A 24,804-nucleotide genomic window follows, 5' to 3' on the forward strand; every position below is an offset into this window, starting at 1 on the left:
AAGTCTGTGAAAAATAGTTATGAAAACCAAAAAAACGTTAACTTCAGTTTCCAAACACGGACTTGATTTTCATCGATGTTTTCTATGACAGCTATGTARACTAGAGCGTATCAATTTTTTTTTATAAACTTTGGAAGTTTCAAAAATCTGAAACAATAAATTTAGTTGACTGATCTGACCGATTCCGACAAATGATCAACAGAATTTCAAAATACATCTACGTGTTAAATTTCATTCGGATATATCAAAAACTAACGCATACATTTTTATAATCGAAACCGGTATTACACTCATAGCGTCTTAGTTCAGAATGTTGTTCAGAATGATCCGTAGAACATTTCCCGCATACGCGTTTTTTTTCGTTTTTTGATCCCTGTAAGTCAATCCGCTCTAATGTACATATATACAATAATGGTCTGATAGCGGCGGTTCCTAGAAATAAGCAACTTTTTGAGGAGAAAAGAACGTGTGCAAAATTTCAAATAGATTACTCAAAAAGGAGAGACTTGGTATGTAGCAAAGCTCATCTTGCCTCAATAGAAGAGGTCAATGTTGTCAAAGTTGTATGGAAACATCCAGGCACTTTCTTTGCCATTGTCCGGTAGTTTCAAGATTGAGGATGAAACATGTCGACAGTCTTACCTTCGCCGAACGACGAGACTTAGCCGAAACTGACATAGGATGTCAGAACAAATTTGTGATAGGGCCGAAGCGCTTTGTCGATTTGTAAGAAGCTTATTATCAATATAATAGGGTTTCAGGTAATACAACGGAACCACGTTCTAAGCTGTCCAAGTGAGATACCTGATAGGATCGTAGTCTCATCTTACCTATGGACTAGATCGTGCACAGGTATATGCCATTCCTAGCTAAACTGACTCAGCTGGTCACGCTGATCATTTATATATGTCTAAATACTTTATTGGGTCTCCAACCCTTTCGTGTTCAGTTCATAAACATTTATTTTTGAACAAAATCTGGATATAACTAGCATAAATTCTAAAAATTAATTGGAAAGTACTTATTTTTCCCATTAATTTAATTAATTTGATTAATTGAAATATGGACAGTGAAAATAGGGACACATTCAGTTTATTGTGCTTACAAAGTAAAAAAATTTCAATCATACATATCTATTTCGTACTCCCAAGGCTCTTCATTAGACAAGCATCAGTGGTTAATCAATAAAATTCACTACTAAATGCATAATTAAGCCATTGAAATGCTGAATTTAAAAGCCACGACGTAATTTAAGAGTGCACGCGTGAGTGAATTCAACGCATAATTGCTTTTGAAAGTATTAACTTTTTTTAACGCATTTCAATTATAGTCTGTTATTAAAAGTTGATCAAACAAGTAGAGGATGTGTGATGGGCTAATGGACTTGCTTGCTCTCTATAATACGTATCATTTCCTTTCTCTATTTTTCTATACAATTGATCAGTTGAATAAATCAGCAACTTTTTACTGAAAGTGTATTTTTTGACTCAAAGAAAGTTATACTTTCGTTATTTTTTTTAAATGGCTTTATTGAATTCCTTCCTATCTATATTTTATAAATTATAAAAAATGTCTTTTTACCTCGAGAACGATTAAGTTTTCCGGTTAAAGTTACTATCAAGGCTTTACGCGAACTGTCACTAATATTCAACTCAGATTTAACTATAATATTTCTTTTCATTTTTTTTCAGAAATTATTTTCTACCATTGAGATTTTCTTTCTGCTTTTCACGCAGTAGTTCCCCAAGTGATATTAGTGATTAGTATCACCATAACATATTCTTTAACAATTCCAAGTATCATTTACTTCTTTTCTAATTTTCATAATGTTAAGAAGTAAAGGATAAGAAGGTTGCATCACGAATATCTTAATCTTAAAATATTAAAATCTTATTATTTTGTATCACAACTTATACTCGAAACCGAACATTCATGAATTTCAATGTACTATATGTTCTAAAGAAAGGACGAGACTTGAAGCCTGCTGTGGACAAAAATAGTCAGACTTTTGAAATTAAATATTGTACGAAACCCCATTCGTCGAGTTACTTTTTTCGAGGTTAGTGTGACTGTCAGTAACATCTTTGCCAAATATCATATAAAAAWAATTATTAGTGTTTAGTATACGCTTGYCTTTCTGAAGTACTTTTTTACGACGAGTGAAATTATTCAACAAAAAAGTTATTTTGTGTGCGAAATCAAATTTCTGGTACCGAAACGTTCAAAGTGTTGGTAAGGGCCTTCGTTGATAATTGTTTGTCCTGAGAAAGTGCTTTTGATAGATACAAATTATACAAAGAGGGTCGAGAAAGCGTTGACTACGAACCACGTCCACGYCGGCCATCAACATCAACTGATGATCAACACGACAATGAAATATAAGAATATGTACATCAAAATCGACGATTAACAGTCAGAGATCTTACTGAAATCAGTAGAATATCGGAAGAATCAGAGAAAAGCATTTTGGAACATCATTTGGGCCAAAGGAAAATGAAATCACGACTGGTTTCCGAAATCACCAGTTTTTTTGAGACCAGCATCGTGTTAACGTCTATGAAACAATGCTTTCCGCCTACCAGAATGCCATGAAACGTTTCATTACTGGCGACGAGTCTTGGATCTATCCTTACAACCCGGAAACAAACGATCCATCGGCCGAATATCGTGGAAAAGGTGAGCCAAAGCCGAAAAAACCGAGTCAAAGCAAGTCAAAAATCAGGGTTATTGTGACAGTCTTAAATGATTGGGGTGCGGTGTACTCCGAATGCCTTCCGACCGACCAAACTGTCAACAAGGAATACTATTTGAGTGTTATGMGTCTTTTGCGCAAAACTAATCGTAAAAAGGGCCGGAATTATGGCCCACAACTCTTGTTTTTTTTTTTTGCACGATTTCTCCGYCGCACACTGCATTGATTCTTCGTGATTTTTTTGCCAAATTTTCAACCAATATTGTGACGCAACCACATTGAAGACCATTGACTTTAACAACTGTTTCGAGGATTAGAAAAAATTTTGGCACAAGTGTGTTGTGGGCAAAGAGGAGTCGAAGTCTTGCTTTTTTTTTTTTGTTTTTTCGCTCATAGTAGGATCACAAAATAATACTTCGTTAAATAAAACGAATATATATAGGAGGGAAAAATATTGAAAAAAAATACCGTCTCTACTGCCTTTCCAATAGTCCAAATGACCAAAACTTCTACAAAGCTAATGTAAATAAACAAGAAAATCTCACAGTCACTCTCCCTCTCAAGTGTGTCCTTCATTTGTCCCTAAGTAACTGCATACAAAAAATAAAAATATAAGCTAAAAAGCTGAGACAACAAAAAGAAATGTTAATGGTGTAAATATTTAACGGAACATTAGTGGAAATTGCTTCAATATATTTATATATGTACTATATAKGTATGTACAGAAATCTCATTTGTGCTGTCTCAATTGATAGATCTAAAGAAGTTTAAGTCAAATGAGACGCCGGGTACACCCGTATCCAAATCAGTCAATTAACATAAACATTAACGAAAGTGTAGCCGTCAGCACTTGGGCATAAATTCACAGAAATCAATTCCCCAAACAATTAAGCACACGTACACTTTCAAAATGTTGTTCTTATATTTATTTTTTCCTCTTTTGTTATTTATTTTTATGATTTTCGTGTGTCTAACTATTAGTGTAGTAAATTCAGTGATTAAGTTAATCGCTCTTTAAGGTTGAGGTCTTGCCTTGACTAGCCAACGCCACATAACGGTAATCACAAATGCGTGCACAATATTTAAACAATAAGAACAACTGATCCTACCTCAACGACACGACACGTGAAACAGTTATTTCAAATTCTTACTGTTTATTTATGCATACTTTAAGGCGTTGCACCAAGGCGCTGCAAGCATTTCGGTCTCACGAMGGTTAAATATCGTTAATACTCATGTTAAAGTGTGAATACAAAGACAAAGTTAACGACTTTATTGCAACGGAGTATGTGGATCAGCAGAATTATGTTTATATTATAGGTTGGTCTGGTAGACTGGTGAGCCTCGGATACACTTTCTCTTTACAATGTCTGATGGAGTGTAATTACGCAGTTAATGAGTATTAGGCATCCTTCAGGATGTCACCATTTGTATTGAACTTCAATAGATTCTGCGACCTCACTATCAATTCATCTTCCAGTCTCTAATACTGTGTGAACAATTTTTCTACATTATGTCTTGACCTTCTTTTCCAATTGAAAAGCGGGTTATGCAGTCGGTACTTGCCAACTAGAGTAAAATAAGTCCAAAAAATGGGAATTGAAAGGAATGATACCAAAAAAGGACATGATGATTGAGATTAAATGATTGAGACTAACCACTAAGATGAGTTCTGTTCGATAAACTAATCATAGATATTGCCTCYCAATTCTTAATAGGATTTATCTTAAAAATCCTTTACACAAGCCCAAAGCCTTAATAAATAGTGATGTAAAGAGTTCTTACTTTAYCTAAGACTAATGGTATCCTGACATTTTCTACTTAAATTCCTTCTTTCCAATAAATGTACTAGAAAATGCTCACACGACTGTTAGATCAAAAGGTTTGAAGGACTTATTTACTCTAATGTATATGGGAGGAGCTGGAAACTTCTTCCACAAACATGTCAACATAACTTGAAACTTATTGTCAATCAACTTTTCTTTGTATTTYACACTTGAACACAGCCAACTTAATACAAAATATCTGTCAGTCCTTCTTCACAGTCTTAACACTGGATCATTATCTCTTCACCTTCAAATAGATGACGTACTGCATCTACTTTGCCAACACATTCAACTAAAATGTTAAAGCGATTTCTTATATAACCATTTTTAAATATTCATCAATGCTAATGGATTTCCACCGTAATGTGAGTTTTGTTRTAAACTATTAACATTGTTGTGGCGCATCAGCAAAAGTTTTCCGCTTTTCAACGCCCACAACTGCCAACTCACGGAATCYTTAATGACACTTAATGTCCGCATCGGACTTTTAGGTTTTTGTGATTTTATAAATGAGTGATGTGTGTTTGTTTCACTTGTTTATGAGCAGGTGCATTCTTTGACACCTTTGAAGCAATCAATCATGACATTAACGAGTATTTAATTTTCAATCAAAATGCAGAAAAGGGTGTTACTATTTGCAACTCATGTTGAACAATTGACAGGGTTTTCCAATAAGAGTGTTGTGATTTAGACGACTTTTTTAGCAGAAACGARTTCGATGGACACAATTTTTGGACTACTTTTTCCACTAAATCAAGTCGTATGTAATGAATATTGAATTCAAAAGCTTGAAGAGAGTCTGGTTTATTGCTAAAGACAAATGACTCCAAATAGCCTTACAAGAAGTAATCTAATGGTGTTAACTTACAACTTCTTGTAGGCCATTCAATGTCACAATTTCTTGAAAGAATCGAATCTCCAAACTTTTCTCGGTTGYTGCATGTGCGGAGTGGCACGTAGCCCGGTCTTGGTTCCCACATCTTGGAACCAGATGTTGTAAGATCTTCCAATTACRGCCACAAAAARTTTGTTATCATCGATCTATACCGCTTCCCATTAGCAGTAACGGTATCACCAGTTTCATTTCGATGTAAGTACGGTCCGATGATTCCRGAACACTAAAAACCACAGCAAACCGACAATTGAGGTGAATGTAATGGTTGTTCAYGAACAATKTGTGGRYTTTCTTCGCACTAGCATCGATAGTTTTATTTATTTACTCCTCATATAACCTCATCGGAGAAGATTTTGGCGTTTGATGAAGGCTTTCAAACTGATATGATTTGTGTCTTAAAATGTCGAAGTCGGTACTTAAGTATGGATATAATAATATGTCATATAAGGTTTTTAAATCAATTTAGGTTAAATTAGATTCCCTCCCAACGATCCATGGATCTTCCGTAGACCATTCCACTGAGTAACTTACGATCCAACTCAACAGTTGGCAATGCAGAAAGTCTATGAATCGCTACGGTGAACTTTCATTCTCATTTTAATTTCGAAAGGAAGCCCGATAACCTTGTAACATAGACCTCTAAAAGTTTGTGAACATTTCGCTTATTTTCTTTCTTTTCTCCACAGCAAATTGAACTTAATATTTATCCCCATTAACACATTATTTTTGAAATGTCTAAGTTAGCAAAATTTAGTTAGAGGCTTATAATATATAACAGGCTACCGTCAGTTTCCATCTCCAAAGCATCGATTATTACCAACCAAAGTGCACTGATTACCAAAGGACAAAATAACAGCTACTAACACCTCGATTAACGCTTTGACAGGGACATTKTCTCTGACAACAAAGTATAGGACATGAAGACAACCTCCTCCCCTCCAGCCAGGATACGATTAAGAGTGTTATTGGATGTACCAACCTAAGCACAAATATAAACCCTCCACCTTCAAAGCATACATGATCAACCAATCAGGTTTCAACCAAAGTCCACCGCCTGCTAAAGAAATCCCTAAATAAAGTGAGGAAAAGCTGTACCAGAGTACAGTCTTTATGCAAGCCAAGAGTGTCAAGGGGCAGACTGCCGGCACCACAGTTGACGAAGAGGAAATAAAACGCCAAAAGCAGAAAACGGAAGAGTATGAATGTTTCCTGAAAAGAAAACCATCCAGAACCACCTGTCGAAAGCAACAGCGATTTCCTGAAAAGGTATCGCTCAAAATATGAAACAACATGAACTCTGCCCAAAAACCCCAGACAATGAAMAGAGAAGAACAGTAGAGCAGCAGCCAGGCACTTGACCGATGCAGACAGAGACAGAGATGGCCTAAGATTGTCGAGTCTTTGTTAAGTAAATTAGTAAGCTATGTATTAAAAAATCCGTCGGGTCACCAAATGCGCGAACCAGGGCTCCTTGACTTTTCCGAGGAGTAGTGTTGCTAAAATTAGAAACTATTAAATTGAAGCTTATAGGCCAAAGATATCCCAAGGAGACCTCGTGCTTGCATTGACTCCCCCCTCTATAGGAGCAACGTCGAAAAACTCCTGCAATACATCACCCTGCAAAACGGGTCAATAAGAAGATGTCAAAAAAGCCAGCAAAGCCGAAAGCTAAAAGTAAAGTATAATTAAGGGCAAGGCGCAAACTTCGCTGAAGTGAATATATTTCTTAGATAATTTTTTTTTACCAGTTTATACTTTAATTGTTAAGCCATACCTTTTAGTGAAAATGTCAAACTTAATGATACGAGGTTCTGTATTTTACAATCAATTCTGATCTGTTTGACAACCTCAACTTATCAAACATTCTACCCGAAACGTCACTTCGATTTATCATAATATAACATAGTTACTTATCTCTTTAAGAGAAAAATTTCCTACGGTGTTGTTTAGAATCGAGCTAAGCATGTATATAGTAGTATGTATGTGCTATATTCCCTTAAGGTTAACAGCAATTTTTCCAAATTACAGCAACTAATTGACGAGCTTTAATCACGCCTCGCTCCCGTAGTGAGCCACCGCGGTTTGCGGCGCGTATAATGGCACAAAACGGTAGTTGGTCAAGCAGCAGTGGTGGCAGCTCATCCTCGTCGGCCGCGCAGAGTCGCGGACTAGCGACAGCAAACGGTCCGCAAGAGGAACGTTTAGTGGTTGGTTCAAAAGATTTATTATATTTTTATTATTATACATAACTTTTATTATTTTGTCTAACCACTTTCTAGGTTGTTGTTCGCGTGCGACCGAGCGATGAAAGCTCYGATCATTGCATTGACGTGATTTCGGACAAATCACTATTATTTGATGATGGTGGTAAAAGTCGACCGAGACAGTACTCGTACGATCATGTTTTCAAAGAATCAGACACGCAGGTAAGCAATTATGTGGAGTTTATTTTGTTGAGCACAAGAGGTTCAATAGACAGGAGGTSCAACAGATTGCCTAACTAAATAACCAAAAAATTTTATATTAAATAGAATTTTATATTACAAAACTTAAAGAATCAAGTGAACACTGAAGATATTCTTTATTATAATTAATTGTTAAAAAACATAGGAGCGGGTCTATAAGAAAACGACAGCTCCCTTGGTTAAAGACGTGCTCAATGGACTTAACGCTGCGGTTTTCGCTTATGGTGCCACCGGTTCGGGCAAAACACACACCATGTTGGGTCCCTGTCGTAAGAAAGGTACTTCAACAGCCAACGAACGCGGCGCCACGGCAACTTACGATGTCGATGCCAATAACAATGAAAGTGGATTGATGGTGCGAGCCATCGAGGAAATATTTCAAAATATCGACAATACRTCAAATAATGGTAGCAAGGTTAGTTGTGTGACTAATTGTTTGCATACATTCTTCACAGTATTACTCAATTACTGCAGGTATCCATTTCCTACTTGGAAATATACAATGAGCTTATTCGTGATCTACTGAACCCTGGCGGACCGYTRGAACTGCGTGAAGATAATCGCGGTCAACGCATAACTGTCGCCGGTCTCTCGGAGATCACCACGACTAGTCGACAAGAGGTCGTTTCGTTRTTGCTYAGGGGCAACAAAGCACGTACCATGGAGCCGACAGCAGCCAACCAAACATCGTCACGCAGCCATGCCTTACTCAGTATTACCGTACAGACGAAAACACCGTTGGGCACAAAACAGGGACGTCTCTTTCTCACCGATCTTGCTGGTTCGGAACGTGCTAAGAAGACTAAGAATCGTGGTAAGCGTTTACAGGAAGGTGCACACATCAATCGCAGTCTACTGGCGCTTGGCAATTGCATCAATGCGCTGTCGGGTGGTGCGCGTTACGTCAACTATCGTGATTCGAAGCTTACGCGCTTACTAAAAGAGGCATTAAGTGGCAAATGCAAGACGGTTATGATTGCGCATGTCGCACCCGAAGCTAAGCATCGTGACGAAACCAAAAATACACTTGTATATGCGGATCGCGCAAATAGTATTTCTACACGCTTACAGAATTCCGTTTACATTGATGAGGTCAAGAACTTTCCCACAAAACACTACCAAAATCTGGTAACGGAATTGCGCGAGGAGGTAACACGTCTGCGTAGTAAAATGCTTACTGAACGACCGCGTAGTGGTGCAGCGGCAGCGGCTGCGGCTCAACCGACGCGCTCCACCGAAGAGGATGAGAAACGTAAAACGGAAYTACGCTACCTGCGCGAACAGATCGTGCTCACGTTCAAGCAACAAATGAAGCTGCGTCGCAAGCTGCTCGAAGCGGARAGCCATTTGCTCGGTTTGGAGCTTGATGCAGAGCGTCAGCACATGATCATATCGCATTGGCAAGGACGCATGGGTAAACTTTACGATTCACCGGCTGACGACGGTAAGGCAACCGAAAAGACTATATATACATATATATATATGTGTTTTATTTTTAAAACATTTTTACGCATTTCCTCTAACTAAAGATATTGAATCGGAAGGCGCGATTGCCTTGAAAAATGCTTGGGGCGAACTCTCGGCAATCGAGAAAGAGACAAGGCGCTACAAAGAGATCCGTGAGCGTACTGAACAAGAACTTGAAATGTGTCGGCAAAAAGGTGTGCAGTTAGAAGATGTAAGTACTAGCAATTGAATTTGAAAAGTATTTTTTCAAGTTTGAAATATCTTATGCTTGTAGGAACTTCCGGAACGCATTACCAGCGATGAAGAGCGCGAATTGTTGGCGCTACTTTGTCGCGTGCATGAATTGGAAGCCGACAAGGTGTCGCTACAAGCTGAGCGCCTAGCAAGGCAGGCTGAGCTGAGACGACGCGACCTGCAGCTGTTGCGTGCCGAACGTCAGCGGCGTTTATGTGAGGATATCATAAGTTCACAACGTCGTTTGATTGAGGAAGGCAATGTCGAATTGCCCGACGAGCTACGCGAACTTTACGGTCTATACCAGCAAGAAATACATGCTGGCGTTGTTACGCCGTCCACATCTTATGAGCGTAAATTGCCGCCAATCTATACGGCTGGGTAAGTTTTTAAATATTTTGCTRTTTTTACCTGAGAAATTCAAATACACATAACAATGTATCAGCACAGCATTACCTTCTGTCACTTATATACAATATTTGCGTATCTATTTGCAGTTCCGAATCACCCGGTTCTAGTTCCAGTTCTGAATGGTCGCCTGGTTCACCGCTRCCGCCGATCGACAGTCAAATACTTAGCGCTTTTCAAGATGGCCCGGATCGACACATGGGACCTCTTGTTAATCCACGTTTACCGAAATTATCCGCGACAAATACACCATCTACACGACGTGGCACCTCAATACGAATGGCTAAACATGCGCCCAACAACACTTAAGACCCGACAATGAGCAACCGAAAAACACACAGCCTTCAAAAGCRCAAGAGCTTCATTTATTTGTAGAAAATTAGGCCTAGGCGAATGGAAAAGTTTTTGCTCAGGGAAATATGATAAATTTTATTTATTTATTTTTCTTTCTCAAAAACAAGGCAAGTTTAAAAAAAAATAGAGTCGGAAACTTTTGGTTGGGTATTACTTTTAAGATGAAATTTGCAATTAAATATAAAAAAATTATGAATAATGAAAGAATTTGAAATAAAGCACACAAAAGCATATCAACTTAAAATATAATATTTGTGTTGAGTGTAAATCTGGAATAAGTATCAGCTACCTCATCGATCTTTCTCGCTTCTTCTCTGCAAGCAGCTTAACACGCTCCCTCACTAAATTCAMAACGACCATATCCACAAAATTGTCAAAAGTTTTCAGACTAGATCTTAAGGGGGTATTCTACTCTAGAAATCAAAAAAAATCAGGTGTAAAAAAAATGGCGCATCCTGGTGACATTGTTCCTGACTCTCCTGTTTTTCTGAAAAAAAAATCAAAAGAAATTCTTAATCAGTAAGGATACTGTTATAGTCCCTATTTCAGGGAACACGAAAAAACAAATTTTTGAAAAATGGCGACTGCCTGAGAATAAAAATCATTTCTTACGCTCTTTTTTGAAATTCCCGAATTTTTTTTAAATATTAAAAACAAAGGATTAAGCATTATATAAAGAAACAGGATAAAGGATTATATAAAGAAGATTCACACAAAATTTCAAGTAAATCGGTTGTATAGAACTTGAGATAATGCCGGTACCGTGTGGAAAAAAGTAGTTTCTAGAAAAACGCGTTTAAAAAAGTGAGTCTACCTTCCTACCGGGCGAGGTACTGCGTCACTAAAGTAACTGTAGCTCTCAAAATAATTTTAATTTTTAAAAATTCTTTGGTGGATATGTTTCTTAAGGGTCTAAGCTTCAAATATATGAAAAAAAATCGAAGTTTTCAAAATTCTTGAGTAGAATACCCAATTAATATCGTAGTCGATACCGTTATATATCAATTGTTAACAACCATGAGGCTTTTTTAGTTACCACGCAGACTGTACTGGTACCGTACTGGTACTGGTAGTGRTACTTTCACGCTGCTTACTGCCGCAACCTGGTTGGATCTGGAAAAAAGGCGAAGGAATAGTGTTGGTACCTTACAAAGCAATCGGTCTACCAATCGTTAACTATACTGCACCGACATGGTGGCCTAGATGTAATCTAACGCAGACGAAGAAGCTTATATCCCGTACGATAACACGATCCCTCTTGATATGCCTCACTGAGCACATGCATATTTCTGTTTAAGGAACTCCTTTCACTGCTCTCCAAGCAGTTTCTGCTCGAATGCTTCCATTAAAATCTCCCTTCTATTCAACTACTTGGAACCGCCTCCTAAAAGTATCAAGAAGCCTTTACTTCATTTTTTCGATGACAAAGAACAATACACCGACCAGACTACGGACGCAACTAACTTCAGCCACGGACTGAACGCCATAAACAGTGGAGCCATCAAGACCTTCACCAAGTCCCACTGAAGGAATGRCGTACTTAAAGTGAAACCACCAACCATTGTTCGGATATCAGTATAAAATTTGGAAACCTCGTAAATTCTGCAAACGATGTGTTAAAGTCCTTCGAAATTGGTTAAAGGCAACAAAAAATATGAAAATGGTGCTATGTCTGAACTCGATGACAAGCCAAGTCTTAAATTTGAAGAKGACAGCAGCCCGAAATTTCTTTCCCATTGTGAGTAAAATGAACAAGGCTCAAAAGCAAGAGTGTCCATTGCCGGAAGTGTCTTCAAAAATAAGCCTTAAAGTGCTTGCTTTTTGTGTCTATCGGTAGAGACCAAAATGTGTTGGGCTCAACAAGAGTTTATATTTGGCAAAAAAAAAACGTTGTGCATGAAACTTTAGCGCATCCTTCGCTCACCGCTTCACATAAAGCTAATATTGAAGAAGCTATTTTTAAAGTTAATTCCTAAAAATGGAAATTGCTTTAAATACTTTGTATTCCAGGTCTCTCAGTTGCATAGTTGAAAGAGGGGTGTTTGCTTTAGACCAGACATTCGACGRGTTACGGCTGTTTTAGAGTTCATCACAACCGCGACGGATTTTCAAAGAGCAAGACAATCTTTTAAATAGTATTGAGGCAATAACAAAGATGCTATCTGTAGAAAAATCATCAAAGCAATGTTAAAAGCTCTTCGAGGTTGCCAAATGCGTCTAAAACTTCATTCCTGGAAAGTAGTCGATTTCCAGAAAGTTTTAATGCGAGTGAAGAGCAAGAAACAGATACCAGGGAAGATGGAGCATGACTAATGTTGGACACTACATAGAAACCTTCCYGATGCACGTACCAAAAGTGGTATCACTGGAAAAATGAAATATGTTTAGCACTTTCTAATGGCTTTCTATGACAATAAGATGTTCTGTCTCTTCGACAATCCGGTCATTTCGAGGTTCCCTGCTTTCAATGTTGATTATCGTTCGAAAGAACAGTTTCTGGCATATATTTTTTGAAGAGGAGCCGAATCGCCTCTCCACGATCTTCGTTTACACTTTCAGCTACGTCTGTTATATTTTCTTCCCTGCGTGCTAGAGCTAAGCTAAGAAGAATTCATAAGTCTTTCCATGATGAATTGCCAAACAGCTTGCGTGGYTTGTCAAAAAAWGGCTATTGAAAAAAGTACCTCTACTTCAAGTAGCTCTCGTTATATCGATTTTATGAAAAACTGCACTTTTTTTATTCCATCTTTAGCATTTATTTCCATTGTGATTATTTATATTATCTAAGTTAATACAATAGTAATAATATACGTATGCGTAATTATTATTTCATTTTTTTACTTTCATATAGGTAAGTATATGTATATATAAGTATATATATATTTGTATTTTTAATAAATTCACGTTTAACTAATATAATTGAAATTATAGCATAGCAAAGGCTTATACAGGAGTATTGGTATTTACACTTACCACCTGTGCAGCTAGATTTGTGAACATATGGTTATAATAATAAAAATAATTACTATTACAATAATTATTTCAAGCTTTACATAATAATAAAAACACAAATAATAGTAATAATAGATAATTGAGCATAAACTATACCAGGAGGTAATAAAGTATTTCATTTATGCAAAAATTTGTGTACAARAATGCTAAGTTTATATAAATTTATAAAAAAGCAAAATAGTTTGACACTAAGTGCCAACTTTTCAAAGAAACCAGTTTGTGTGTGCATACCAACCATTAGTTCTTGCTGGCACAACACTGTGCTAACCACACACGACTTTTGACTTTTTGCCGCTTGCTACTGGCAAGCTGACTTGTGGCACCACACAAACGTTGAATGTCGTTGTTGCAAGGTATATAGTATAGCAAATKGTAGTGGGTATTGTATAATTCGAAKACATTTATRTAATATTATTAATAAAAGATTTACATACATACAAATGGGAGGAGCGTATAAAAAGGAATCGTTGCGAGCATTTTTGCGCCTCATACACAAATACTTATCAGTTAGTTAGAATACATAATTGAATTAATTCAGTTAATTGCAGCTAGTATATTATTGTTCTCTATGTAACTTTACTTTCGTTATCTGTGCCCCATACGCCTGAATAAGGTTAACAACGTGATCACTTCATTGTTATTATTATTATTGTTTTCATTTTTTGCTTTTTTTTTTTTTATTTTTTTTTGTAAAAAAAAAATGTTNAAAAAAAAAATGTTATAAAAATGTTTTATGTTGAATGTATGACCTTTGCTGGAGACCTCCGCCGCACACAGCATGGCTCACGGCTCATACGTGGCATAACGGTAATATTGTGTTTTAGTTTTCGCGCAGAAATTCGTGTCGCAAGGACATACATTGTTCACATTACATTCACAAATATTTTGCTTAATAATTATTATCTTTTTTTTTTTATTTTCTTCTTTTCAATTTTAAACTACGTGGAATAACTGCGCACTTAAATGCAGGCTATTTAATGCTATTGATGTTAGATATTGGAATTGTTTAACACTCAGCTTTGCCTAATAATATACCTTTTAATATAACTTGCTGGTAATTGTGATAATTCTATGTATAAATACTTGCAATACCTATTGGCGGCATAGTGTTTTGTCGAATTAGGCAGTGTACATGCGTACAGACATAAGTGCACGTGTGTCATTTCAGCTATTTTGCATCAGATTCACTTAAAAAACACTAAGTGTCATTGACACGCTACAAGCTCGCACACGTTTACACACATGGTTCCACGTAATTACCCGGAAAGAGGCCGGTCACACCGTCCATAACGCCTTCCCACCAACCGTCATCGTTTTTCTTTAGCACATACAATACGGAGCTTTCTTGAAAACTCAATTCGTCATCTTTATCGGCATAATAATCGTAGATTGCGACAACTGTAATTACCGCAAGACATTTGTACACACTTATATTTGTTGTGAAATATTGTTTGTACATACCCTTTTCGATGTAGTTCTTTGGCACCCAACCGGGTAAATTCTGATCCTCGGGCACGATAGGCGCCAATTGACCTTGTCCTGCTGATGTCCTTGGCCGTCCAAAGTCCTGATGTTCCTCCTCCGGTGGTGGTGGAGGTGGTAGTGGTGGCGACTGTGAGCCAGGTCTGGCAAAGTTCACACTGAAATTATTTCTTTAAAAGGGTGGACAAACAGTGCTTTATAAGATAAGAAGTAGTTATTCGAAATTMAAGGAAAAACAACTGATTTCAAGAGTGTAATTGCAATTATTGTTCTTTGTATTAAAGCATTATGTTCCATAACCAAGAAATGTGTGGTATTTTTAACATATATTGATAAAATACTGATAATTTATGATGAAATGTTTTTTCTTTATTTTACCTGTTACCATTCCTTTATGTGAGCAATTATGAAATAATATAAATGAATAACATTTCTTCTTATATTTTACAACATACAATTTAATATCGAAACTCGATAACTTATTAAAACACTTTTATACATTGTGCCGAAAAAAACACAGGAAAATTGTAATTAAACTTCACGGGTAAATATTTCAAAACAAAAAAAAATATTTTGCTAAGTTTGATAATTAACATGCCAAATATGAGCGCGATCTTTCATCCAGTTTGTTTACAGCAGCTGTTTAAGTCGGTGCACCTCAGTACTGCGTTGCTATTTTTATAATAAATAAAAATATCGAACAAAGAATWTGGGAAAAGTAAAGGGAAGGGCAGGGCGCGGTAGAATTTTTAACAGTCAAAAACGGTTTATCTTGATTTGAAACTATGAGACCTAAGGAAAAAAATCATACGTCAAAATTGTAGGTTAAGAATATGTCTACCACTTTTGTATAAACACTTTTTTCACATAACTTCAAAATAACCCAGCATTTAGGCAACAGTACGATCTCCGAAGAAATTGTTCTGATCGGATCACTATAGCATATAGCTATCATACGAACTAGCTTTTTTCATGCTTGTTACTAAGTTTACGACTTTCCAACACAATAAATTATATGACAGCCGGTGTCATAAAACTTTGTATAATTAATTTTTTAACGTATTCGCATTTTTTGTCAGTTATCGAGTTTSGACTAAACAGCAATCATCACTGAATAACGTACCGGTTGTGATTTCTGCCCAATGTGTGCATGCCAATGTGACTTTGCTCGCTTATTTCATGTTGTGAAACAGTGAGTGGCGATGGTGGCGCTAAAATGCAAATAATAATTAATTAATGAAGGCTGATTTTGCATTTATTTAATTAATATAGTAAATTTACACTTACGCGGCATACTGCTTCGATCGTCGTATGTTGTTGGCGGTGGTGGTGGCAATGATTGCATCATACCCGCTGATGGTAAATTGACATGTGTGGCTATTTGCTGACTAGGCGGCATAGGCAATGCACTATAGCCACCACCACGTTCACGTTCACTAACTACACTTGGCGCACCACTAGTGCTGCCCGGACCACCRATACCCATGCTGCTAATACCAGTGRCCGTGGTGCTTGAGGAAGCTGATGACATACGTTTTGGATGCCCAATCGGATAGTTGGGTGCATAGTGCGAMGGCACTTGTGGTGGATTAACAACCGGTGGCGTTCGATACTCTCGCGAACTTTTCCCAAGCGTTCCGGTATTACTCATTGACGATTTACCCAGTGTACCAGTATTTCCGCGTGTCATTTGCGGTGGTGTTGGTGGTTTCGTAGTTGGTGGCGGACCTACGGAAGGTGCCAGCGAAGATGTTGCCAAGGATTGTATAGACCCGTGACTAGATCCACGATGTTTTTGTTGACGTGTTTGAGTAGAATTAACACCATGACCTATTTCATCTAGTATTGAGTAGTCAATTGGCTTGCGTACATATTTGATTGGTTTTTCTGGATTAATGGGCGCGACTATTTTAAATTGACGTGAGCTAACTTTGTTAGCGGTAAGAACGCCAATTTCACTGCATTGAATATATTTATATATTATATGCACACAAAAATAAATTATTATCTTACCGTCGTGCCACTTTTTCTTTGTGAATATGCACAGTTTGAGCAATATGATTCATTTGTGATTCCATTTCGCATAATTGTTGTGCTTGCAACTCTAAAAGTTGCATATAACTATAAGCGAGGGTATTTATCTGATATGCCACACTGGCCAATGACTGCGTTGTATAGTTTTTGGTAGCCTCTAGTGCTGCTTTTTTATTCTCCTCACTAAACCAAAATAATATAGTAAATTAATAAGTATTGAAAWGTTATTCATAACAATCTAACACTAACCGATAGTACGTGTCCTCACAATAATCTGCAACACGTTCCAAATTTGTGTAACTATCACGTAAGCTTTGTCTGCCATCCGGAATTTCAGTACGTATTAATGATGCTAATTCGTCCATTATGTTTTCACTGGCCATGACCGACCATACGGCAACAGTTCAAAAATAAGTTGATTTCGCTAAAATAAAGATTTATTACAATTCTTTTATAATATTTATGTTGGTTTGTTTGTCTGTAGGCAACGGCAAAATATCTTCGCGGGTGTTGTCGCCCAAAACGTATTACTGCAGATATGTCAATAGACGTCAGCGCCGACGCCGGCAGCAACTTCAACGCAATCTACAACATAATTGGGAGCGCCCTGACGTGTGATTTCCTCTTGATTAGTTTACGATAAAAATAGCATATTTACTGTTCACATTCACTTCTTATAAATTTACCTAAATGTTTTGTCCACTTTCTGACAATTTAAAATGTATTTAATGTGCCAATATAATGAAAATATTTGCAATAAATATGAGCTCACATTTTTCAACTGGAAAAAATACGACGATGACGAACTATTTAACGGATAACAGGAACAAAAGAAAATGTCAAATAATATTAAGTGTTGCATTTTTTATTTTCTTAGAATATTTTTTGTATTGAAATTGTTTATTTCGATGTAATTATTTTATTTTATATTTTTTATAAGAATTGAATGTTTTACTAAATATAAAATTACATTAAAGTACCGTTTACACGTTTTATGAAAATATATGGATTTGTTATTCAAAACTTTACAGTGGTCGTAAAACTGTATCCCGCCAAAAACACCATTTAAATATAAAATTTGGGCAAGCGATTATTTTTCAAATTTTGTATAGTGGATTTAGAAAAATAAATATTACTGAAATAAAAATGTGTGAAGGAATCTATTGTGGGAACTGTTTCTTTAAGGAAGGTTCCCTAGATGGTTACTGAAATCAAGTGCTAAAAAGAGTCGATCAAGAAGACAAGTTATACACTGGTACAATAAGATTCCACTGGATGTGAAAAATTAATGCTAATTTACAGCACTGCCGAATTAATTTTCGCTTCTTTCCGCTATGTAAATTTGATAGAATTAGTCGGAATAACCAAGCTTATWCTTGATCAATGCATGTAAAACATTACCACCGAGAACGTGGATATGATCTTAGATCACGTGTTCTTTATGCCGACCACAAGTTGCTATGCCAGAATCATCGGCTAATGATTTGTAAAAATAAAATTAGCAAAATGCCTTAAGGTAAGTGAGCATTTAACTATTTACTTTATACTTTTTAACACGAAAAATAATATGTTTATTATTAAAGATCTTTTGGCAGAGATAAATTCAACAGTATCAAAATAGTATATGAAAAAGTTAATGTATATACATAAAGTTCCGTGAAAATACCATCTTAAATGAAATAAGATTATTGAGCCCTATATACATTATTTATTTAAATTTGGCATCTATTTTCTTAAATATTAAATTAGTTTATTCGAATTTGTTGCAAAAAGTTTGAAAAGACCGCCCGTTGGCAATTTAAGAAGACACTACAGCTCTGAATGCCGGAATATAGTTTTTTCAATAGTATCTTGTATTTTTTCTACTTTACGCGTTTGTTTCTTAATATGGTCTTCCATATCTTCGAAGCGACCGCTTTTGTCCTTCTGCTTCTCGTTCTGAAAAWAATATATTTTATTAAGAAATAATCTGTAAACATTGATTTCGAATACCTACTTTGTATTTCTCTTTTTGCATTGCATGCTCAGCATGTAGATTGCGAAGTTTGAGTAGCCTGCTCTCGAAATGGTGCAATTCATATTTAATAGAACTCAATTCCTTTTCCGTAAAATTGCTGGCTTGTGCAACACGCCATAGACCTTGTACTTTTGGTTCAACAAATTCCTGACTATGCGGACCGGAAGAAACCAAACGCTCCAAACGTTCATAATGATCTTTAATACCATGATGGTGATCGCGCAATTTGTTTATATCGCTTTCATATTTTTTCAAATTCATTTCAGGTGTGTTAATTTCATTTTCATTGGGATCATTTGCGACCATGTTAAATATATCAAGCTCATCTTCATTTACGGCATCTATAAATGTATAAAATTAATAATACATTACCAGCTATAAAATATTACATACTTTCATGCTTTGGGCCAGTCGTGGAACCTATATCTTCCAATAAACTGTAGTAAACATCGACTTTATCTTGATGATGTTGAAATTCTTCCTTAAGTGAATCTAGTTCTTCCTTAGTGAATCCCGCTACTTCCGCCTTAGCCCAAAGGCGATTTAGTTTTTTRTCCTTAAATGCACTTTTATTCAAATGGCTATCTTCTGGGTCATAAAATTTCTAAGGTTACGACGTTTAATAAATTGTGTTGTCGTTTACTTTAAAAGTTATATACCACCTACCTTATATGGTTTAACCTTGTCTTTATCTTGCGTATCTTCGAAATGTTCCAACAGATCATACGTGCTCATTATACCAACCAATTTTTGGCGTAGTTCAGCTTCTTTAATGCCTTCCTTATCTTTATGCTGTGAGCTCAATTGTTTCCATGCAATCTCTTCCTTATCTTGTATTTTAAGTTCCATATACAAAGACTTTAGTTTTGGCTCAGTCAGTCTCTATTTACATAAAAAGTAATATTAGTCCTAATTATTTGTAACCTATTTAGGTATGTGTATAGTATTGTTATCACTTACATTTTGTGCCTTGGCCCACACCAAATTTAGTTTGGCCATWCGGAAAGGTCGTTGTAGATTACGGAAGTCGGGGTCATATCGCTCAGTTGTAAGTTTAACCTCGCCTTCATGCGGTTTTTCTTTCGATTTGTGTTGTTTTTTTTGTGTGTTGTATTGTTGTTCATTAGCTTCACGAGAATATTTCTTACTTTGTTTTTTATCGCCAATTGCCAAGTGCATTTGCAAGAGCAAAATCACCAGCACAATGTGCATAAAAATCTTCATAATTTAAACTTTTATTATAAACTAATCTAAGAAAAATCTATACCGTATGAAAAATTTAATTGCYGAAATTGTTACAAAGTGCCGACGGTGCAGATTAGTGTTGTTAATATTTTAGAAGAGGGATGTTGTCGAACCGATTACTTGTGGATAATTTGTAGTGGTTACTTAATCAGTGTTAGACGTATTTATTGCTATAAWATATTTTATGATATTGTAAGTTTTACGTAAGTTTTACTCAATTCTATATTCTTTGGAAATATAGATTTTAAATTATTTATCACTTGGTATTCAAATCTTTGTATTTCATAAGTTTCATACTAAAATTGTAGTTACTGTCCACAACAGCTGATATCCACAATGCTCTGAGCCCCCGACAACACTGAATGCTTTCATAAAAAGTGGATGCTAACTGATGTAAACAAAATAAAACACGGTACAAAACAATTGATTAAATAYGGTCGGAAATAACAAGTGAATAAAATTATGCTCTAATTAAATATGGAATTTTAAAAAAAGCCGGATAAAGTATAGTGTTGCAAAGCAGTGTAACAACAACGATATAAGTGAGTTATTGTAGAATAACTGAAAGGCGAAATCATAATGGCMGAACTTTTTGAAACATTAGTCAAGAACACTGACGTCATCTTTGTGTCCTCGTTCTGTTGATTGAGAATAATTTGTTGAAATATATATAATCTATTGATACTTTGTGAATAGCTTACACAAAGGCTTTGATGCGAAATTCTAGTTGTGATGCGTAGGTATAAGCCGAGCTGTTAATTTAAGGCAGTAGGTGTGGCCGAGGTGGCATACGTCATCAATACGAATTTAGCCACATATCTGTAGTAAAACTTTGCTATTTTTAGTTGAATATCATTAAAGAAGTATGCTAGAGTGATGATCTATGTTGAAGTACATGTGTTTGCGAAATCGTTAATAATAGAATAACTTTATAAATAAAAATGTTTATATATATATGTATACATCCACGCTTTTGTATTATGTACAATTTTTATTTTAAAGTTTATTTTATTTTGCAGCGTTTAATTGAATGATCAATAGCCCAAAATTTTTGCACACAAAATGAATCGTTCTGACTCGATTAGGCGCGATCGCTCCTTCGACAGCGTTCTTAACAAGTTGATGCGTATGCGTTCGCAGAATCATGAAACCTTCAAAGCAGCCATGTACAATTTTTTAATAGCCGCTGGCATTGCAGCATTTGTTGCCGTCTGCTTTATACTGGGTCCTTTTGTACGTCCTTTACTCTGGGCTTTCCTGATGGGAGCAGTGCTCTTTCCTTTCAAGAGACGCTTAGCGCAATTGCTGAATGGTTGGTTTGAGCGCTTGGAGGAACGCGATTCTAATGTATTGGTCTCAATATGTTTGGCGCCGCTTGAAGCTACCGAACATTGTGGCAGTTTAGTGGTGAGTTGGCTGCACGAACACTGGCAATTGTTGACAGCAGGCGTAGGCGTAGCTGCATGTATMAAATTATTGGTGTTATATGCACCCAAAGGGTTTCTCTGTGCCGTTTTGCGCTTTGTAGTTTTCTCGCATAGTACCTTCGTGCAGTTAATTGGTTTTCTTAATATCTACCTGGTGAGTACTCATACCTACATTATCCGGCAACTCCAAMAAGCACTCACAATATTTATTTTACAGTTAATTGCAATAATTGTTGTATACTTGACATCGGTATATTTCTTTTGGAAATCAGAAAATAGCACCAAGTTCGTCATGGCTGGCCAGTCGCTTTGGGTGGCTATAGTTAGTTATGGTTGCAGCTTTTTAGGCGCACTACAAGTACCTGCCTTTATTTTGATAATGTTGTATGTAGGTATATCAATTATATACCATATGCGCACTGCAGAAGGTTCTAGCAGTTGTATAGAAAAATTAAAAAAGTTGCTAGACAAAAATGACTTTGAAAAGTCGGTAAGCAACATCAGTGTGAAGAAGCAAAGTTTGCATTCCGACGYCGAAGATGTCTCCTTGAGCGAAACATTGGATTCACTAGACAATACGGAGTTGTTAGATGAAAATGAAGTGCCACACCTAAGTGGCATCTACTTTAAATGTTTATTCTACGCATGCATAGCAACATTTTTGTATCGCAATGTTTGGATGTTCATATTGGCCGCCATACCCATATCGCTGCATCTGTTATACACATTGGGGAATGTGACAGGCTTTACGGCATTCATATCAAATAAAATCAATGAAGCCTATGAAAACTTAAAGGTAGTTTCTGTTTTTAATTGTCAATAATTTCATATTAAACCATATTTTCGTAATAATCTACAGAGTTGGGCTATTGAACATCATTCTGCCGTACTGCCGCTCTGTTTGCCTGGTGTACTCGAATTGAATTACAAAATAAACGCCATAATACGCGATTCATTAAAGTCCTCCGTCGACTTGGTCACWTCCATACTGATGATAATACTCATGCTGTTAATTATCGTCTTTCTTGGCGTATTTTTCTGTGTCAATATCTATTCGGAAACCATTGAGGTAGCTTACTTGGSCAAAGATCTGATAAACAAAACAATTACTGATCGTCCGGAATTGATCGATATATTACCTGAGAATATACAGTCATCGATTGATGATGCCTTGGATAAYGCGCATCATTATGGGCGTCGGAAAATCGAAACGTACATCGATGATTGGCTAGCCGAAGCCGATTCCGTACATGCCACTAAGCTGAAGGAACAAATTTTAGATGTCTGGGATCGTTTAATACAGTACTGGATTGATGTTAATAAATCTGATTCCGCATATGGACCACGTGTGCCAACAGATGCGCTCAAAACTACGTTCGGTGAAATTGTTGATAATCCTGGTAAGTTAAAATATTCCACATGCAGTTGCTTCATTTGTGTTTTGTCTCTTTAATACACTTATGACCCAAATGCAATGACAACTYTACTAACAATTTGCTTTAAAAAAGTGTTATAAATATATTTTACACATTGCAACATTAATACTCATACAAACTCTTTATACTATGTAACAATACTGTTTGTAAAAAGCGGCATTATCGATTGAAGACGATTTTTTTTTAAATTTATATTTAACACTTCTAAGGAAAATAGCAAAAGTCAAAGACTTTTGAGAAAATTTTAACAATTCGATTAAACTAACCTTATCTACAAAAATATCGGTGTCGGAAAATAAGTGCTTTCTCTTTCGARTATCATCACTTATTTTAAAAAACTTAAAAAATACTAAATTCACGTTTTCTAACATTTAACAAAAGCACACAAACTTTCTATTAAGTTTAAACAGCCATAAAATCTTAATGGATTTTCTACCATGCCAAGTTTGAAGCTCAGAAACGCCTATATTCACACCAATGTGAGACTTTTCTGAAGAAACGCTCTGAGAAAAGTAAATCATTACACCATAATAAAGTGAGTATACCTAAGTTTTCGAAAGAAACTTTCGCGCTCCACCTTAAGTTCATCTAAATTTAATTGAAATGCACCCGAAGTATATCAGCGTGCTAAGTATGCTATGATAACGAGACTTCCTGCGACTTGTCAACGATATTTTCCAATGTACATACACACATATGTACATACTTGTRCAAACACTCCTACTTGTATTCTTTGAAGGATTTTCGTTTCGTTTCGTTTTGGTTCGTTTTCCCTCTTGTTGTACTTGCTCATTGCTCACTGCATGTTTCAAAAGCTAACCAATTGCAATGTGTTTTTAATAAAGGACATTTTAAAGAGCTAGTTTTAGTGGCAAAACAGGGCATTATCGGCTGGGCGAAGAGCAACACACAAACCATACTGGAAGTGGCCGAATCTCTGTGGCACATCATACGCACGAATCTCTCGATGATCATGAGCTTTACGGGTGATATTTTATCTTTACTACTGTCTGGCGGTCAGGCGTGTGTGGAGTTTATACTTGATATGGTAYGTAGTCTGTTGTTACACAAATATTTTATATGTAAATATAATATTTTTCAAATTTTTTTGTGCCTCTCACTTGCAGATTGTCTTCTTTACCGCGCTATTCTATTTGCTATCGAGCAGTAATACGAAATATGCGCCACTACARGTTACCAAATATTTGGGCTTCTCAACGTCTGGCTCTAAAATTGCCGATGCTTTGGAGAATTCCATTTCAGGCGTAYTAATTTCCATGTTTAAGTGTTCCATTTTCACCGGTCTCTTCACATGGCTGGTGCATACAGTGTTTGGCGCGCGCATTGTCTTCCTGCCATCRGCGTTGGCGGCCATTTTGTCGGCTGCACCATTTTTGGGCAGCTATTGGTGTTCGCTGCCTGCRTTGTTGGAGTTGTGGTTAGCACAAGATCGCTTCTACGCCGGACTAGTGCTCTTCCTACTACAATTCTTCGTGCCACCCTATTTCGAGGCCGCCATCTATGCGGAGATGAAGGGGTAAGTTTGTGCGAAATGTCTAAATATTTCTATACCCAACGCAGTGTATATTAAATTTGGCAAAAAGTTTATAACTGTCGGTAGAAAATGTCGTGGTTTGTCACAAAAAAGTAATAAACATAAAAATTAGCACCGGGACGAGTTTAGTCGATTTGGTGGTGTTTGTTTACTTCCCTCAGTTTTTAAGACATCGTTCTGAAATKTTGTTTGTTGGAATCGACAATATTGAACCGCAATAGCATATAGCTGCCATACAAACTGACCAATTAATCT

At 36.4% G+C, this 24,804-nt stretch overlaps 5 protein-coding genes across 13 annotated transcripts in view; 2 read left to right on the top strand and 3 right to left on the bottom strand.

Moving 5' to 3' along the window:
- Window positions 1–10,153, bottom strand: part of LOC108965868 — a 32,570-nt gene extending 22,417 nt beyond the window's left edge. The window contains exon 1 of the mRNA XM_018928548.1: window positions 10,036–10,153. The gene's annotated coding sequence lies outside the window, so the exon portion shown is untranslated. The remainder of the gene's footprint in view (window positions 1–10,035) is intronic.
- LOC108965858 (kinesin-like protein KIF19) lies at window positions 7,510–10,392 on the top strand. Its single transcript, XM_018928530.1, has 7 exons — window positions 7,510–7,620; window positions 7,693–7,839; window positions 8,024–8,293; window positions 8,353–9,322; window positions 9,408–9,556; window positions 9,620–9,960; window positions 10,077–10,392. Exons 1-7 carry the CDS (start codon window positions 7,510–7,512, stop codon window positions 10,294–10,296), a joined length of 2,208 nt encoding a protein of 735 aa, XP_018784075.1. The 3' UTR covers window positions 10,297–10,392.
- Window positions 10,393–14,059: 3,667 nt separating this feature from the next.
- On the bottom strand, window positions 14,060–17,674 carry LOC108966899 (abl interactor 2). 4 transcript variants are annotated; one of them, XM_018930053.1, is made up of 8 exons: window positions 17,642–17,674; window positions 17,119–17,293; window positions 16,849–17,052; window positions 16,123–16,793; window positions 15,959–16,046; window positions 15,214–15,225; window positions 14,815–15,005; window positions 14,588–14,751 (listed from the first exon to the last, which is right to left on the bottom strand). In XM_018930053.1, exons 2-8 carry the CDS (start codon window positions 17,250–17,252, stop codon window positions 14,588–14,590), a joined length of 1,464 nt encoding a protein of 487 aa, XP_018785598.1. In that variant the 5' UTR covers window positions 17,253–17,293; window positions 17,642–17,674. The 4 variants fall into 4 exon arrangements, with proteins under 4 accessions (XP_018785614.1, XP_018785606.1, XP_018785598.1 ...); XM_018930044.1 differs by having other exon boundaries at window positions 17,556–17,670; XM_018930069.1 differs by lacking the exon at window positions 15,214–15,225 and having other exon boundaries at window positions 14,060–14,751; window positions 14,815–14,993; window positions 17,556–17,670.
- A 291-nt stretch (window positions 17,675–17,965) lies between these two features.
- LOC108966544 (transmembrane protein 245) overlaps window positions 17,966–24,804 on the top strand; it is a 10,703-nt gene continuing 3,864 nt past the window's right edge. Inside the window, exons 1-6 of one of the 6 annotated variants that reach the window (XM_018929534.1) lie at window positions 17,966–18,385; window positions 21,151–21,712; window positions 21,776–22,354; window positions 22,418–22,958; window positions 23,840–24,042; window positions 24,122–24,531. In XM_018929534.1, the coding sequence (XP_018785079.1) occupies window positions 21,194–21,712; window positions 21,776–22,354; window positions 22,418–22,958; window positions 23,840–24,042; window positions 24,122–24,531 (2,252 nt within the window). In that variant the 5' untranslated portion in view covers window positions 17,966–18,385; window positions 21,151–21,193. Of the gene's footprint in view, window positions 18,386–20,521; window positions 20,674–20,712; window positions 20,868–21,150; window positions 21,713–21,775; window positions 22,355–22,417; window positions 22,959–23,839; window positions 24,043–24,121; window positions 24,532–24,804 lie in introns of those variants that run through there. The other 5 variants (XM_018929525.1, XM_018929546.1, XM_018929554.1 and 2 more) reach the window with 5 other exon arrangements.
- LOC108966579 (alpha-2-macroglobulin receptor-associated protein) lies at window positions 18,619–20,215 on the bottom strand. Its single transcript, XM_018929574.1, has 5 exons — window positions 19,847–20,215; window positions 19,553–19,768; window positions 19,280–19,490; window positions 18,866–19,227; window positions 18,619–18,807 (listed from the first exon to the last, which is right to left on the bottom strand). Exons 1-5 carry the CDS (start codon window positions 20,108–20,110, stop codon window positions 18,679–18,681), a joined length of 1,182 nt encoding a protein of 393 aa, XP_018785119.1. The 5' UTR covers window positions 20,111–20,215; the 3' UTR covers window positions 18,619–18,678.

Source organism: Bactrocera latifrons, unplaced genomic scaffold, assembly GCF_001853355.1.
Source record: "Bactrocera latifrons isolate USDA-ARS-PBARC rearing strain unplaced genomic scaffold, ASM185335v1 scaffold_10, whole genome shotgun sequence".
NCBI lineage: Eukaryota > Metazoa > Arthropoda > Insecta > Diptera > Tephritidae > Bactrocera > Bactrocera latifrons.